The sequence below is a fragment of the Fulmarus glacialis genome, unplaced genomic scaffold (genome assembly GCF_000690835.1).
Source record: "Fulmarus glacialis isolate BGI_N327 unplaced genomic scaffold, ASM69083v1 scaffold37547, whole genome shotgun sequence".
In the NCBI taxonomy this organism is placed as follows: Eukaryota; Metazoa; Chordata; class Aves; order Procellariiformes; family Procellariidae; genus Fulmarus; species Fulmarus glacialis.
The window spans coordinates 1-14,613 of NW_009225746.1; the positions used below are offsets into that span (position 1 = coordinate 1).

At 37.9% G+C, this 14,613-nt stretch overlaps 1 protein-coding gene across 1 annotated transcript; it reads left to right on the forward strand.

The window, feature by feature from the left end:
- Positions 1–1,631: 1,631 nt before the first annotated feature.
- On the forward strand, positions 1,632–13,101 carry UEVLD (UEV and lactate/malate dehyrogenase domains). Its single transcript, XM_009582584.1, has 11 exons — positions 1,632–1,766; positions 2,415–2,477; positions 3,223–3,386; positions 4,152–4,287; positions 5,697–5,821; positions 6,428–6,533; positions 8,381–8,551; positions 9,499–9,672; positions 10,254–10,338; positions 10,989–11,112; positions 12,492–13,101. Exons 1-11 carry the CDS (start codon positions 1,754–1,756, stop codon positions 12,654–12,656), a joined length of 1,326 nt encoding a protein of 441 aa, XP_009580879.1. The 5' UTR covers positions 1,632–1,753; the 3' UTR covers positions 12,657–13,101.
- The last annotated feature ends 1,512 nt before the right edge of the window (positions 13,102–14,613 follow it).

The following is a 14,613-nucleotide window of genomic DNA, read 5'->3' on the forward strand; positions in this document are numbered from 1 at the left end:
GGAAGGGCAGAGCTGAGGGAGTTGGGCAGTTCAGCCACCCTCCCGTTCCCTGCGGGCAGCGCGGTGCCGCCTTTAATTTCGTGATCGTCGCTTGTGAAAGACTTCTGTCCCGTTCGGGGTGCAGGATTTACATTGCTTTACTGCAACTGAGTTTAAAGTTGCGCCACGCATAATTTTATTTCTGTGGTTCAGGACACAGTAACACGTGTGGTGTGCTGCATGCAACTGAAACCTTATTCTGCGTGAGGAGTTACTAATTTCCTTGGGGATTTTTTGTGACAATCCCTGCATTAGTATTTCTACGGTTTAGAAACACTGATTTATTTTTATAGCATCCCTCAGAGGTAAAGTTTTAATTTCCATATGAGAAACTGAGGTATGCGTATTTAAATTTTGGGCACGCCAAATAATTTTAGGTGCAAAATGAGAAAGGTCTGTATCTGACTCACCTCATAAATCTTGTGGTCTTTAGAAAAGATCAAAATATTTAATAGGAATGTCTCATCTTGCGTTACGAATAAGAATAGGGTCAGCTGGGGAAAGATGGCTTTGATTTCACAACCAGATGTATCAACACTTCTGAAAATGTGTTAAATTTAAGTTGTGTAGACATTCCTAATTTGAGCACCTTTGATTTTTTTTTTTTTTTTTTTAATTGCCTGACTTTGCAGTATCCTGTAAGGTTGAATGTGGAGAAGCTGACTAAAAGATGTTTCTTTTCAGCAGCTTTTTGTTTTCTTGTACAAAGTGGAAAATAGTTGTACCATCCACATAGATGTAGTATTGCTTCTTTCTAAGGTGGGTGCCTTACTGAAGAGATTGTAGATTTTAGCTACTACTTCGTGACAAGTATTCCAATGCAGTGAGCAGCTCTTTAAGCCTTTGTCAGGCCGCAGTTGTGTTTGCTTAGGGCGAGGGTTCCCGGACAGCTCCAGACTTCCTAAAATGAGAAGCAGATGCTCTAATCTAGGAAACGGAAAATATTCTTCTTAACTTTAAGATGTGGGAGGATGCAAATCTCTTGGAAGTTCAAGTATCCGACTGTCTGGGGACAGTCTAAATGAAGCAGCAGTGATTCATGCTTGCTGATAATTACTTTCAGATCACATTTCAAGCATCAGTACTTTGTTAATCTGTGGGCAGGTTTTTTGCAGGTGGGAAAGAGGGATGCATTATTCTGTTTGAATTTTCTCAGCTCTCAAGGACAGCTTAAACATGTTTGTGGAAATCGACATCTTATGAAACTCTTCTAAAATGTGTGCAGGTGGATCTGAGTTTTTAGTAGTAACTGTCAGTACTAAGATGACTTCTTTGTTCTGAGAGGTTTATATTTTTATATTGATTTTAGCTGTTTTGTGCAGAGGAGACTAAATTTTATTAAACCTCTACTCACACAGCTGTAAAGAGGAAGGAATGGTATATAAGGAGTGATGTTCAGAATTTGAGTTCTAACATAGCAATAGCAGACCTGCGATACATTTAAAACTTTTTTTTGTATCAAATTTTTTGATAATTTATTTTGCACCAAAACTAGTTATAATACTACCAGTAATTATTACCCCCTCCTTCTTGTGTTTCTACTTTCTCTTAGTTCCTTTTCCCTATCTCTGGTAACTAAAGAAGCAGCCTTTGAAATGTTTCATTTTTTTCTGATTTTTTTTTTTTCCTCCTCCCTTCCCAGTATAAGTTCAGAGACCTGACCATAGAAGAACTAAAGAATGTTAACAAGACCTACCCAAACTTCACGTTCTCCATGAACACATACAGTAAGAAGTGATACAGTTACTTTGAACTAATTGTGATTCTTGCTGGCCATAGATTTACACTGTGTATAATAGAATCTAAATAGTGTGAATATTTTTCAGTTGTGTTCCTATCTTTATTTTGACTTGCAGTAAAATTTCTCATGCCATGTGACTGTTTTTGACAGCTCTTCCAAGAATGCATACATATAAAGACCTAAGTGACTCATTCACTAAATTTTGGTTTAACTTGTCTGTAATTATAGAAGATTGATGTTCTTTGAAATTCTTCATATGTAACAGCATTTTTCCCATATACCATGACTGTATTGAAAGCATTTTGATGTCTTTAGCTTATCAAGTGTAACTGCCAGAATCCTCCAGCCTGACTGAAAGTTCCTACAACACCAGAATTACCCAGGACAACATATTTTCAGACTAATGATGTGCTTAGTTGTACCAATGCAATTTTTATTAAGATTCCATTAAGGAATTATCTCAAAGGGGGAGGGAGGACCTTGGTAACATTTTGGCCTTGGTTCTTTCAGGAGCAGTGTGTTTGATTTCTAAAGAAAAATAAGCGTTATATATTGGTAGTTGTGGATGGGATTGCCATGCCAGATTCAAAAGAATTTATTATTGTTATTTTTTAAAATCACATTTTTAATACAGCCTTCAAGGATGGATCCCAGAAGGACCTCCTGAATTTTAGTGGTACTGTTCCAGTGAAATATGGTAAGATAAGTCAAATATAATTTCCTTACCAGTTATGAATTTAATTGTAAAATGTGTTGGGTACTGCCTCTTAACAATATACTGTGCAGCTTCTTTGAAGGTGGCTATAAAGGATTTTGCAGGAATTGGCAGAAGCCACTTCTACTGCATAAACAACTGCCTTCATGCACTCATAGGTGCTGAAATAAGGTGGTATTAGATAAGTCAGTTAACTATTAAAAAAAAAAAATCATGTGGTTTGAGACTGTGTAGGCAAACTCTTTGATTCTAATGGAGATTGCATGAACTCTACAAGCCCTATGCTTGTATAGGCAGTGTCCAAAAATAACTAGTAGGTAATTTTTTATTTTTAACTTAAAGCCTTTGAAGTCTGAGGTAAAGCTCTTGATAGATGCCTCTTTGCATCAGTTGTTGAGTCCTAAAATAAATACGAAATGGGTAGCTGTAAGAGATTTCTTTGCCTGGAAAAGGGGACACACTGGCTGATAGAATACCCTGGGAAACAAAACAACAACAAAGCTTTACATTAAGAAAGACAGAATCGGTAGCACTTCAAGTTGATCCAGACAAGTCTGCTTTTATTAACTAGTGTAAATAAATACTTTCCAGTGTGAATCTAGAAAGTGATCTGTCAGGCTTTTTTCTTTGTTATTATGAAGTGTGAGTCACATGCACATATGCCTGGTTTTTAGTGCCTCTTCTCAATGCAGAAGTTAGCAGTGGCTTTTGTTTTTGCGTTGAACAGGTAATTCCTATAACATACCTATTCATCTGTGGATTCTGGATTCTCATCCCTTTGCTCCCCCCATTTGCTTCCTGAAGCCAACTGTGAACATGGGCATTTCAGTGGGAAAGCATGTTGATGCTCATGGCAGGATTTATTTGCCCTACCTGCAAAACTGGAGCCATGTAAGAGGTGGAGTGGCTGACAGGGGAGGAAAGTATTTGGGAATAAAGCATGGTATCATACGGAGATCAATGGAGAGGAGTGGGTAGGGTTCGGGCCTTTCTGTTTTCTGCATCTTTGTTAATCTTAAATATGTAATGATTATGCAAAGAGAAGCAGAATGTTATGTCTCTTCAAATTACAGCTTTGGACTGTCTGAAGCGACTATAAAGGAAGTTATAAGTGATTGTAAGGAAAATTATTTTAAGCTGAAGAAAAAAGGGACTGACTTTGTTATAAAGCAGTATAAGACTCATGTGGACCCTTTGATACTTTTTCCTTTGTTGCTATGAATAATGAATAGTAATACTAGACCAATTGAGTGTCCCTCAAGAAAGTTCAATGGAAGTTCCTACTTCCTGAGTTCCTGTCTCTTTCAGCAGAACTCTGAAACATTAACATAGAGATTCAAAAGCCAATGCTCTTGCTGAATGATTTTATGCACTGTATTAAATAACTTACTTAAATTTGACTGCTGGGCCAGTAAAAATGATTTAATGAATGCTAGTTTTCTGAAATGGATGAGATATGTGTTTCATTATTGATACAGAAATTCCCAGGCTTTTCTTTACCTTAAGTGTTTATGTAAGTGTTAAGGGTGTCAATGTTTATAATTTGATTACATTTTGTATAGCTGTGGTTATTTGTGAAATACTGCAGTTTACAGCTGGTACCACTATATGAAATAGCTAGTCAACTGTTTTGTCTTCTGTATTGCTATATTTCAGCCTAAATCAACTGTCATTGGATTAATCAAGGAAATGATTGCAAAATTTGAGGAAGAGCTCCCTTTGTATTCACTGTCATCTTCTGATGCAGCCAGGCAATCGGAACTTCTCTCCTACATTGCAAAGATTACTGAAGGTGTGGACGTTTTCATGTATTTGTAATGTTCCTACACAATATCTGTTTTATTTATTGTTATTACTTGATATCACAAAGATGTCTGCACAATTTTAATATCTGAATTCTTGGTGTTTGCGTGTCCACAGTGTTTGGTATTTTCTCTGTATAATCAAAAGTGCCTCTTTTTGAACCAAGAGCTCAAATTCTCTTTATTTGAATAAGTAGCTCATTTTGCATATTTGCATTTAAGCCTACTGAAAAATGCTGTAGACTTGGTATTACTCATTTGTTGGAAATTACTGCAGCAAAACTCTGTGTGAGATCTTGTGGAAGGGAAATGCGATTTCATTATAAACAAGTTGATTTTGCCCAATCACGGTCATTCATTCTCTCAGATCTCATTCACTCACGCTCTCACATCCACAGTCACAAGCCCCGAGACCCGTCTGACCACAATCACTGCTGTGCAACACTGAGGACAAGGAATGCTGGCTGTTGAGCCCATATCATGTCTCTTGGGTTCTTCTTGTTCAGTGGTGACAAGCTGATTTTGGACTTGTCTTTTACACCCTTCGGGAGTGGATGCTATTTGGCATTTTTGCCTCATTACTTTATCTCACCCATTGTAAGTCTTGGGCAAAATTCCTGAATTTCACAGTTCTCGTGTTTTCCTTATCTGGATATTTTATGGCTCCGATCCTGTTGTTCTTCATCCTGACACATTTTCTTCAGGTCAGTCTTTTCTTCTTCCTTCTTTTAGTGAAATCACAGATGGTGCAAATCTTTCCCTTTAACCCTTTTTTGCTGTTTCTTCTGGTAATGGTGATCTATGGCAATTGGTGCAGACCTTTCCCTTTATCTCTTTTCGGCTGTTTCTTCTGGTAATTGTGTACACGTACATGCTTGTGAGCACACACGTGTGTTTGTGCACCATACACATTTCTAGTCAATCAATCTTAATGTTTCTGTTACAAACCTTTCTGCATTATACTCGGAATGAGAATCATTATGTTACCTGTAGCATTAGCTAAACAACCTCAGATCATTGTACTTTAATCAAATTCCATTTTGCATGTCTTCTCAAAACACGGAATGTTTTACAAATTTTATGACCATGGTGTATATTCACATCTGTAACAGGAGCAAAGGGAGTATTGTTTGTATGGTCTTAGTGTGTCGCTTCTTGATATTGTTACACTCATATTTTCTACTTAGTGAAAAAACATTCCTATCCAGAGAGGAGTATTTGTGTTTAACACCTTGCAAGTTGTGATGACTCTTCTGTGGTCAGGCTTGACCGGTATTTTGAAGAAGTTTATGTAATCTGGTTTAACTCTGGCACAGCCGTGATCCTTTATGAAGCAGCAATACTTGTATTGATACAGTGTGGACCAGCACTTAAGTTTGTGGTTTTCTTTTAATTGTAGGAGAGACTGACATGAAATCAAAGAGTAAAATTTGTGGAGGCAAAAACGAAGGATGTTTTAATAAAATCACTGTTGTTGGAGCTGGAGATCTTGGCATTGCGTGTGCACTAGCAGTTGCAGCAAAGGTACATAATTATTATAAATGGCAACAGACCTGATTAATAGAGAGGTTTCCAACCTAGTTCTTAGTGTCTGACACATACAAATAACTCAGCAGCTTTAATAGCCATGTCACTGTCATTTGCCTCTTCAGTTAAGTTATGGACACACAGAAGTGTCAGTTTCTGCCTTGTTTTCTCAGCTTTTTAAATACAAAGGGTTGTATGTTGAATTCACTTATTTTGAAAATCCTTAGTTAAAGGATTCTTGCCTGAGCAGTGGCCTCTTACAATTGGGATCTCCTAGTCCCCTGGAAAAGCAGAGTCTGTAGATGGTCTGTACTTCATTACAGCTATATGCTGAGAGGCAACAGTAATATCAACATTTATAACTTCCCAGAGATGGTTTTGTGAGTTTTTTATTTATTTGTTTCATAATGAGTCATTTTCCTATTGAACTCCCTAAAATAAATTTTCTTGTGATTTGACAGTAATTTTGGTGAGTAATTTTGTTTGTTTTATACACAGTACAACAAATGCTGGAATTGGAGGAATACTGGTTTTTATTCCTCACCCCCACAAGAACAAGTTGGTTTGTTTTATTGTTGATCTGCATTATTTTTATTCATACAGGGTGCTGCAGACAAGGTGGTTCTTTTGGATCTTTCTGAAGGTGCAGCAAAAGGAGGGACCATGGACTTGGAGATCTTTGCTCTGCCAAATGTGGAGATCAGCAAAGGTATTAGATGTTGTTGCTGGAATGGGTGCGAGTACTGTGTGTGCGTGTGCTCATTTTAATGAGAGCAGGACACCTGGGGAGATACAGAAGCTCTGGCATATAGGCCATATTTTTAAAAGATGTTATCTTTTCATAGCTTCTTGCTTTTCTTCATCTTTTCAGGGCAAAATTGGGAAGGGAATGTTCAGCAAAGCTTGCATCGTTTTTATTTCAGGCTTTTTTCATTCTGTTTATAGAGGCAGAGGTATGTACCTCCAGGGTAAGAGACTAATGCTGAAATTGGACTCGCACAGAAATAGAGAGAAACCAAGCTAGTACTTCAGTGTCATAGGTGGAGAGAGGGAAGGAAGAGGGGGGAAAAAATATATGTATGTTAGGGAATTAGATATAGCTGTGAAAGCAGTGTTAAAAAGGCTGATAAGTAAAGGTAAGTTTCAAAGTACTACTTTCCTAGGTTGATGTTCATTAAACATGCACGTGGCCAATACTTAGTTCTTAATCATTATCACTGCATATTCAAACAATTAGTTCTGAACAATCTTGTCCTCAATTAGCTGTGAGTGTACAATTCAACAGAGTCAATGCCATGTCTCCATAATTAGTGGTGATGGCTACAGTATTTGATGGTCTTAGTCGCAGAGGTTGAGGTGATGTGGCTCGAAAGCTCTTCCACAGGGGAAGCTGGAACTGAATTGAGCAACTTCCCCATTCTTCCTTGCTTGTCTGTGGTGGTTTTATATTCCTTGCGCCCTCTGCAAGATGAAATGGGGGGTTTTCTTGTGCTTCTGATGTAATTTATCTTATTTCGGGGACAGGGATTTGTTCTGGTTCCCCCAGGCATCTTATCTGCTTATTCTGCGCCTGACATTGCCTGCTCTACATCCTTTGATCTTATCTTGCAGGTTTTACTGCTAGCACGTTTTTTCCTGAACCCTGGTTGTGCAACTGTACCACGAATCTCTGTTTGTGCCTTTGTGGCACCTATTACATATTTACATTTAGCTGTGGTACAAAAAGCTTGTATGTTGTTGCTGGCTATGCTAATACGCTGTCACCTGTTATTTTACTGTGCTTATATCTAGGTTTGGGGCAAGCTGGTATTAATTATATCCTCCTTAGTATGCTTCCAATTTGTCAGTGCAATAGGTCTCTGCTTTGGCTTCAGCTGGTTCCAGAAGTGGTGTGACAGTCAAATTACCTTGTTTCTGTGTCCAAGCTGATCATCTGTATGGAACTCAGATATTCAGAGCTACCCGCTCAAGGCAGCTTTTTCTTACGAATTTCTGCAGCAAACATAGTTTTGTGTTTTCTTGGGCTAATAAATACATGTCCTTTACTTGAGTTAATAAATAGAATTTTGGAACACTTTTTGTGGTTGTCGACGTGTCCTTGATTGAGCTGTAAGATGAAAAATTATAGAAGCCTCAGATAAAGGAGTAAAAGTCTTTCCCCTTCTTTAAAAATTGGAATAAAAATGAAGGAGCCTTTTCCTGGATGTATCTTTTTTTCTTCTCTCTTGCCAAGAGAACTAGGAAAAGCTTATCTGTCAGCCCCATCTAGATGTTTTCTGGTCTCTGCTCTTTAATGTTGGACAAATTGCAGTCTGCCTTCTGTGTTGCTGACTATGAAAGGGGAAAAGTAGTTCTGTGGGAGAGCTGTGTTTTACAGGTGCTGTGGAAGTGTCCCAAATTCCACATTGGGGATTATGGGAGGAGACAGGAAGGGAAGAATCCCTAACTAAGCTGGATGCTGCAGTTCAGCCTTTAGGACAGCTCTTTGTTTTGCATCCAAAACTTGATAGAATGACATGAATTTTAAAAACATTTCTTTTATATATATATTTTCAGATTTTTCTGCTTCAGCTGATTCAAAAGTTGTGATACTTACAGTTAATTCTCTGGGTAATGCTCAGACTTATCTTGATGTCATACAAAACAATGTGGATTTGTTCAGAGGAATTATCCCAGCAATATCACACTACAGTCAGAACACTGTTCTCCTTGTTGCTTCTCATCCAGGTATGTTGGTACTTCACCTAATGTTCTGTCCCTCAGCTGGCTTTCTCTTTGGCCTGTTTTAAAAATACATTATTGCCAAAAACACCCATTTAGTCAAAAACTTTTGCTACTCTGAAAGATGTTTTCCTTTTCAGCTTTGAGCAGGACACTGTCTTTGAGGGTTTTTTCTTTACTGTTACCAAGATAAAAGAAAATAGTATACTTTGTTTTGTATAAAAGGTATGTATTTCTGTATGTTTCTGTATGTAGCTTTCACCTGACTGTATCTGCAAGATTAGCATACATTGGCTGTTGTCTTGTCAGTTGTGAGTTTTATGTATACGTTTCTCCTGGGCAGGAAGGGATAAATGCATGTGTGTTATGTGCTATATGGTCAGACTCATAGACTACTAATATACATAATGTAGTGTAGTAAATATTGCAGCTATGTTTTGATGGAAAGTTTAAATCTGTTGGGTCAGTGATACTGTGAACTAAGACAAAGCAAAAACACTACTTAAAAGGAAAAGTACGTGCGAGCTCTCTGTCCTGTAAACGCACTGAAGACAGCCCTTTTCTGTTTCTCAAGTGCTTCTTACCCTTCCTATCATTTAGAGCTGTGGAGATGGAGAAAAGAGTGCTTGCCAAACGAAAATAAATTAAACAGTGGTTGAATTAAAATTAGAAGCATGTGAGATTTTTGGTAGAGGGAAGCACAGTGACTCATTCTGAAGTTTCACTTGACTTCTCTTAAAACTTTACTTGGGCTGTGAATTTTCTTCATCTCCTCCCCACCTGACTCAGTGTTTCAGGTTGAAAAAAAACTACTAATATGTTCTTACGTGCTTATCCCTTTTCTAAAGTAAACAACTTGGTCCTGAGTTTTTCGTAATTGTGATTTGTAGTTTGAAGTTGTGTTGAATTTTGAGGGGTCCTTCATTGTCAACATATTTTTCTTTCATATCTAGTTGAAGTAATGACATATGTGTCGTGGAAGCTGAGTGCATTTCCCAAAAGCAGAGTTATTGGAATAGGTGCCAATCTAGATACTGAGAGATTTCAGTATATACTGACAAACCTTTTGAAAGCACAGGTGCTGGCAAAAGATGCTTGGATTATTGGTGAACAAGGGGAAGACAAAGGTAAAGTGATACTTTTTTATGACTATGAGTATATAATGTTCTGGCAGTGCTTAAGTAATTGAGTAATGAAAGAATAATTGAGAAAATTAATGAAGGTAGTCATAATCAGGGTGGTAGATTTTCATAATAATGGTTCTAAGTAATACAGTTTTGGTGTGTGCCTGAGAGTGTGGACCTGGAGTGGTAGCAAAAGTATTTGACGCTTGTCATGGGGGAAAAAAAAAAAAAAAAAAAAAAAGAAAACCCCAAATGCTTTTTATTTGGTATAACAACATAGGTTAGAGGTACAGAAAGAGGAAGGAAATGTGGTATAATATATGGTAGGTTACTGCTAATGTAAGAATTGTTACATATTACTTCATTTTTAAGTAAGGGTCTCTGGCCAGGTGCTACTAGAGAGTTTATTTCAGCAGTCCAGGGAACCTTAGAAGGTCATCAACTACATTTGGGTTGTTGTGGGGGAAGGAAAGTTTGGAAAGCTTGAAATTTCCACACCCCACCCCCCACCCCCCCCACCTTATCTGATACCTGTGTTATTCACTGTTTAGATGTGCATTTAAATGTTGGTTGTTTCTATTTAGTGCCGTCATGGACCAGTTGTAATTTAGTTGCAAATCAAATGGAAGCAATGGCTGCTCATAACTCAAGGGAGAAGGTGGCTAACAGGTAACGCCATTATAATCTTAAATTTTTTTTCTTCGTGTTTAGGCACTTGATGTTTGCAGAATTTTTGCCTTCAGCTCTTTATGAAGAGGAGGAAGTTTGTTCTAAAATGCTTACACATTGAGTTTATATGAAATTGTAGGTCTGAGTGTCATTCACTTTCATATATGTGTATATGCCCACTGTTCTTCTGAAGTTCTCAATAATGCTGTGCCTGTGACGATCCAAGGACAAGACAAGCTTTGTAGAATATACACTAGAATATTAGAGCTGCCAGTTCGATTGTGTGTTTAAAAAAAAAAATAGTAGACAAGCCTTCTGGCACACTTTTCTCAGAGCTTGTGTGGAAGCAGTTTACTTGAAAGCAAAGTACATGTTTGGATCAGTTTACCTGATTTAATTAGCCACATATCAGTTACACCTCCTGACAGAAAAGAGAATTGTTACTAGTGTGCGTAAAATATACATAAAGAAATTCTTTAAAGCAATTCTTATTCCCTTCTGTTGTTTTCCAAAACAGAGAATCATGTTTTTATAGTACACTTTACCTGATATGGTACACTTAATCTGTCTTTTGGGTTTTACATATAAACCAAAATAGGAATAATTAAAATCTAAACATCATGTTTTTCTCCTTTTCCTGGTTTATATAGAGCTATGGAAGTTCTAAAGGGAAAAGGTCAGAGATCTTGGTCTGTTGGGCTCTCAGTTGCTGATTTGACTGACAGTATACTGAAAGATAAAAGAAAGGTTCATTCTGTATCCACTCTGGCAAAGGTAAATGTGTTATTAATATCTTTTGGTTGGCACTGTAATTATATTATTTATACTGGATATGACCGTTAATTTTAGCAGCACAGATATCTCACTTGAAGTAACGGTTCTGAAGTAGCACTACCTTCGTTACTTTCTTCCAACAACAGCTTTCAATTTCAAAATTGAAAAAAAAAAATTCAATTCAAAAATGAGCAAAAATCAATTGTTGTGTTAATCTGAAACCAATATTAAAAGTGCATTATTATCCCAAAAATACAAGAGTCCAGAGGAAAAATACATTCAAGGTTGCTGACCAGCTCCCCCAGAACAGCTGGATTTGGCAAATGAAGAGAAATGTGTGTTGCGGTTTCCAAGTGCTCAGTATTGAATGTAGATTTTTCCAGGGGCCAAAAGAGTTCAGTATCTTTTATGAAAGTATAAAATGCATTTTCTGGCACTATTTTATTTGACCAGCTTTGAAACAGTTGCTTTTTTACTCCTTGATACTTTACATTGAGGAAAAGATTATGAAGCTATATTTAACTTAAAACTGTAGACTGAACCTTGTTTAAAGTTTATCCTAAGAAGCTTCATTAAAGCATTAAGTCATTTCATGTGAGAAAAAAAGCCATGTAGAAACATTTACTGGTCGCTTGTATTTACAGGCTTCAGAAGGGTGATTTGCATGTCCCAGTGCAGGGAGGTTGAGCAGGCTGCTTATTGTATCAAGTACAGACATACACCTAATTTCATCATTATGTTTTCAAGGAAAGTTTTTGCTCGTTTATGAACTAAATGCAGACATAGAGGAGTGACAAGTCTCTTAAACTGCAGAGTAACTACATAATGTAAATTTTCCCATACAGATCCTAAAAATAAACAAAATCTACAATGTCAACTTGAATTATAGGGATATAAGTTTAATAAAGTCTTTCACAAAATGAATATGGGATCAATACTTGAAAAATATTCCCTGGATAGCTCTCTTTAGCTGCATTTTTTAATTTCTTCTGTTCGGTCCTAAAAGAACTAATGATACTGTACTATCAAGTGTCCCTGCTTGTTCTACCTAAGAAACTGGTTAAACGGTGTTTTGTAGTATAAGCGTTGCCTGCATTATAGAGGTCTGATATATCTGTATTGGGAAACTCCTCCAAGTGTGGCATGGTTCAAGATTCTTTTTATCTGTAAAATAATATTTTACAGTTTCTATACAGTAACCCATTGCACAGGATCTAAAATAACTGGAATTTGACCTATACAAAATATGCTATATGATGGAATATCCTTGCTTAAGCAAAATAATCAAGTAAAATAATCAATAATCAATTTTGTGTAGTTCCATGCTTCAGAGCAGAAATAAGTAACTGTGTGATGGTTGTCTTTGTGTGTTGTTTCAGGGATGTTGCAATATAAACAGTGAAGTATTCTTAAGTCTACCGTGTATTCTTGGAACCAACGGAGTGATTGAAATGGTCAAACTAGAGGAAGATCCACTAGTGCAAGAGAAACTGCAAAGCAGTGCAGGATCAATTCATGACCTTCAGCAGCAGCTGAAACTGTAAGCGAGCCCAAGGGAAGCCACAGTGCCTGCTCACAGAAGTCAGAGATTTGCTAGGCAGAAAGGGTTGCTTGGTATATATGGATTTCTATATAAAGCAAGAAGTTTTTTTACTTTACTTTCAAAAAGTGCTTTCTCAGTTTCAGTTTAAATTATTTAATACTGCACTGCACAGTAATTTCTTATTTGAAAAGTGCACTTTTAGTAGCCAAAATGAGGAGGGTAATGTGCAAGAGTGTTTTACCTAAGTTCAGGTGACTTTTGTCTGTGGTTTTTTTGTGCTAATTATAGCCTGATTCTTGGGTTATTCTTAGCTCTTTGCTCCTCATTAGGGCACAGCCTAGGAGAGCAGCTTACTCAGCTCTGCGGACACTCCAGTGTGTAGCGCCAACTAGAACTCTTCCTCCTGCTGTCTCAGTGCTGCATCAGGGGCTGGTCCAGAACATGGTCACCTCCAGCTCTGCAGGGCACTGGGGATACAGTTTGGTAGCTCGATCTTTCATGGCTGTCACAGATACTCTGAGGTCAATGGACTCCTGCTTATTACTAAGGGGGGGGGAAAGCTAAAAGCACAACGTTAGCAGTATCTTTCAAACCTGGAGTATTGGGTATGAATTTCTGTTGTATGTTTACTGGTGTCTGAGACTTTCTGGTCATGACTTGTTTGCTCTTATTTTGTACAGACGTTCAGAGTGTTAAAGCATCTGCAGTTCTCGGTCCATACATGCAACGCTCTTACCCTGTGCAGCATTGGAACAGGTGCCCTTCCCAAAAGAGAGGAGCAGGGGGTGGGCTTCAAATAAAGAATAAAATCTGACAGTTAAGTAATGCAGAAGTATCTGCGAGTTCAGGCCTTGACCCAAAGCCAGCTGATGTCAGTCAGCTTTACATCAGCCTGGGGAGAATACAGCTGCTCGAGAAGGCAACAGAACCTGTAACCTCCTCGGGGGAGGCCAGGGATGTGGTAAAAAAGCAGGGTGTGAATTTTTAGATAAAAAGCAGATGTTTTTAAGGTAAAGGTTTTTTGGGGGTTCTAAACTCTTGACTGACTGCACTGGTAAAAGACCATATTCATCCCGATGATACCTCAGCATCACGATGCAGGCGGAGGAGACGTGGGCTCCCCTCCTGTGTGCAGTGTAAGAGTGTCATTCCATGTTTACATTTTGAGGTGTGACTCGTTAAATATTGACAAAGCTTTCTAAGCAGAAGTAGGATATGTGTCAGAGCGAAAAATCTGTTCCTTTGTGCTTCTGGTTATATTGCCAAAGAGCCAGACTTACAAGGAATTCTCGGTTTGTATTGATCTCAGAATTAAGATAAAAATAGAAAGAAAAAAAACCTTCAGTAATTCAGATTTTTTTTTTTTTCCCATGGAATACTCAGATTTCCTTCTTTGTTGTTGTCAGTGATAGGACAGAATTAGCGATGGCTGCAGGTGACTAACTTTACTGCTGTATTAAAAAAAGCACCGAATACTATGGCTTGACTTTGGGGTTGGTTTTTTTCTCTTACTTTGGAAAAAACAGCATAGAATTATGGTTTACGTTGTTCTTCAAGGTATTATCTTTAATCTGTTGAGCATTTATTCTTATGTGAATAGTCCATTTAAGGGTTTTTTATTAGTAGTTTTCATCATAAAAAGCTGTGAACTCTTCCAGAGGTGCCTTTTAGATTGATGATGACGTTCTAAAGTAACTGATCTTGGCTATTTAGAAGAAATGTTACTCTCGTGTTTGCATCGTATTCCTTGGAAAAATAACCAAAGGGAGGCAGCTCGATCAGCGTGGTGGGAAAGGGCACTTCACGTTCTCACGGCAAATTAATTCCCAAAAATACTCGTTAACAATAAACTGCACTACAAAGAATTTTTACCCCTGTGTGCAGTATCTAGCACGTCAGCGCTGCTGGAGCGGGGCCTCTCCCAGGGCTGGCTGCAGGCGGGTGGGGGCGGTGCTCGG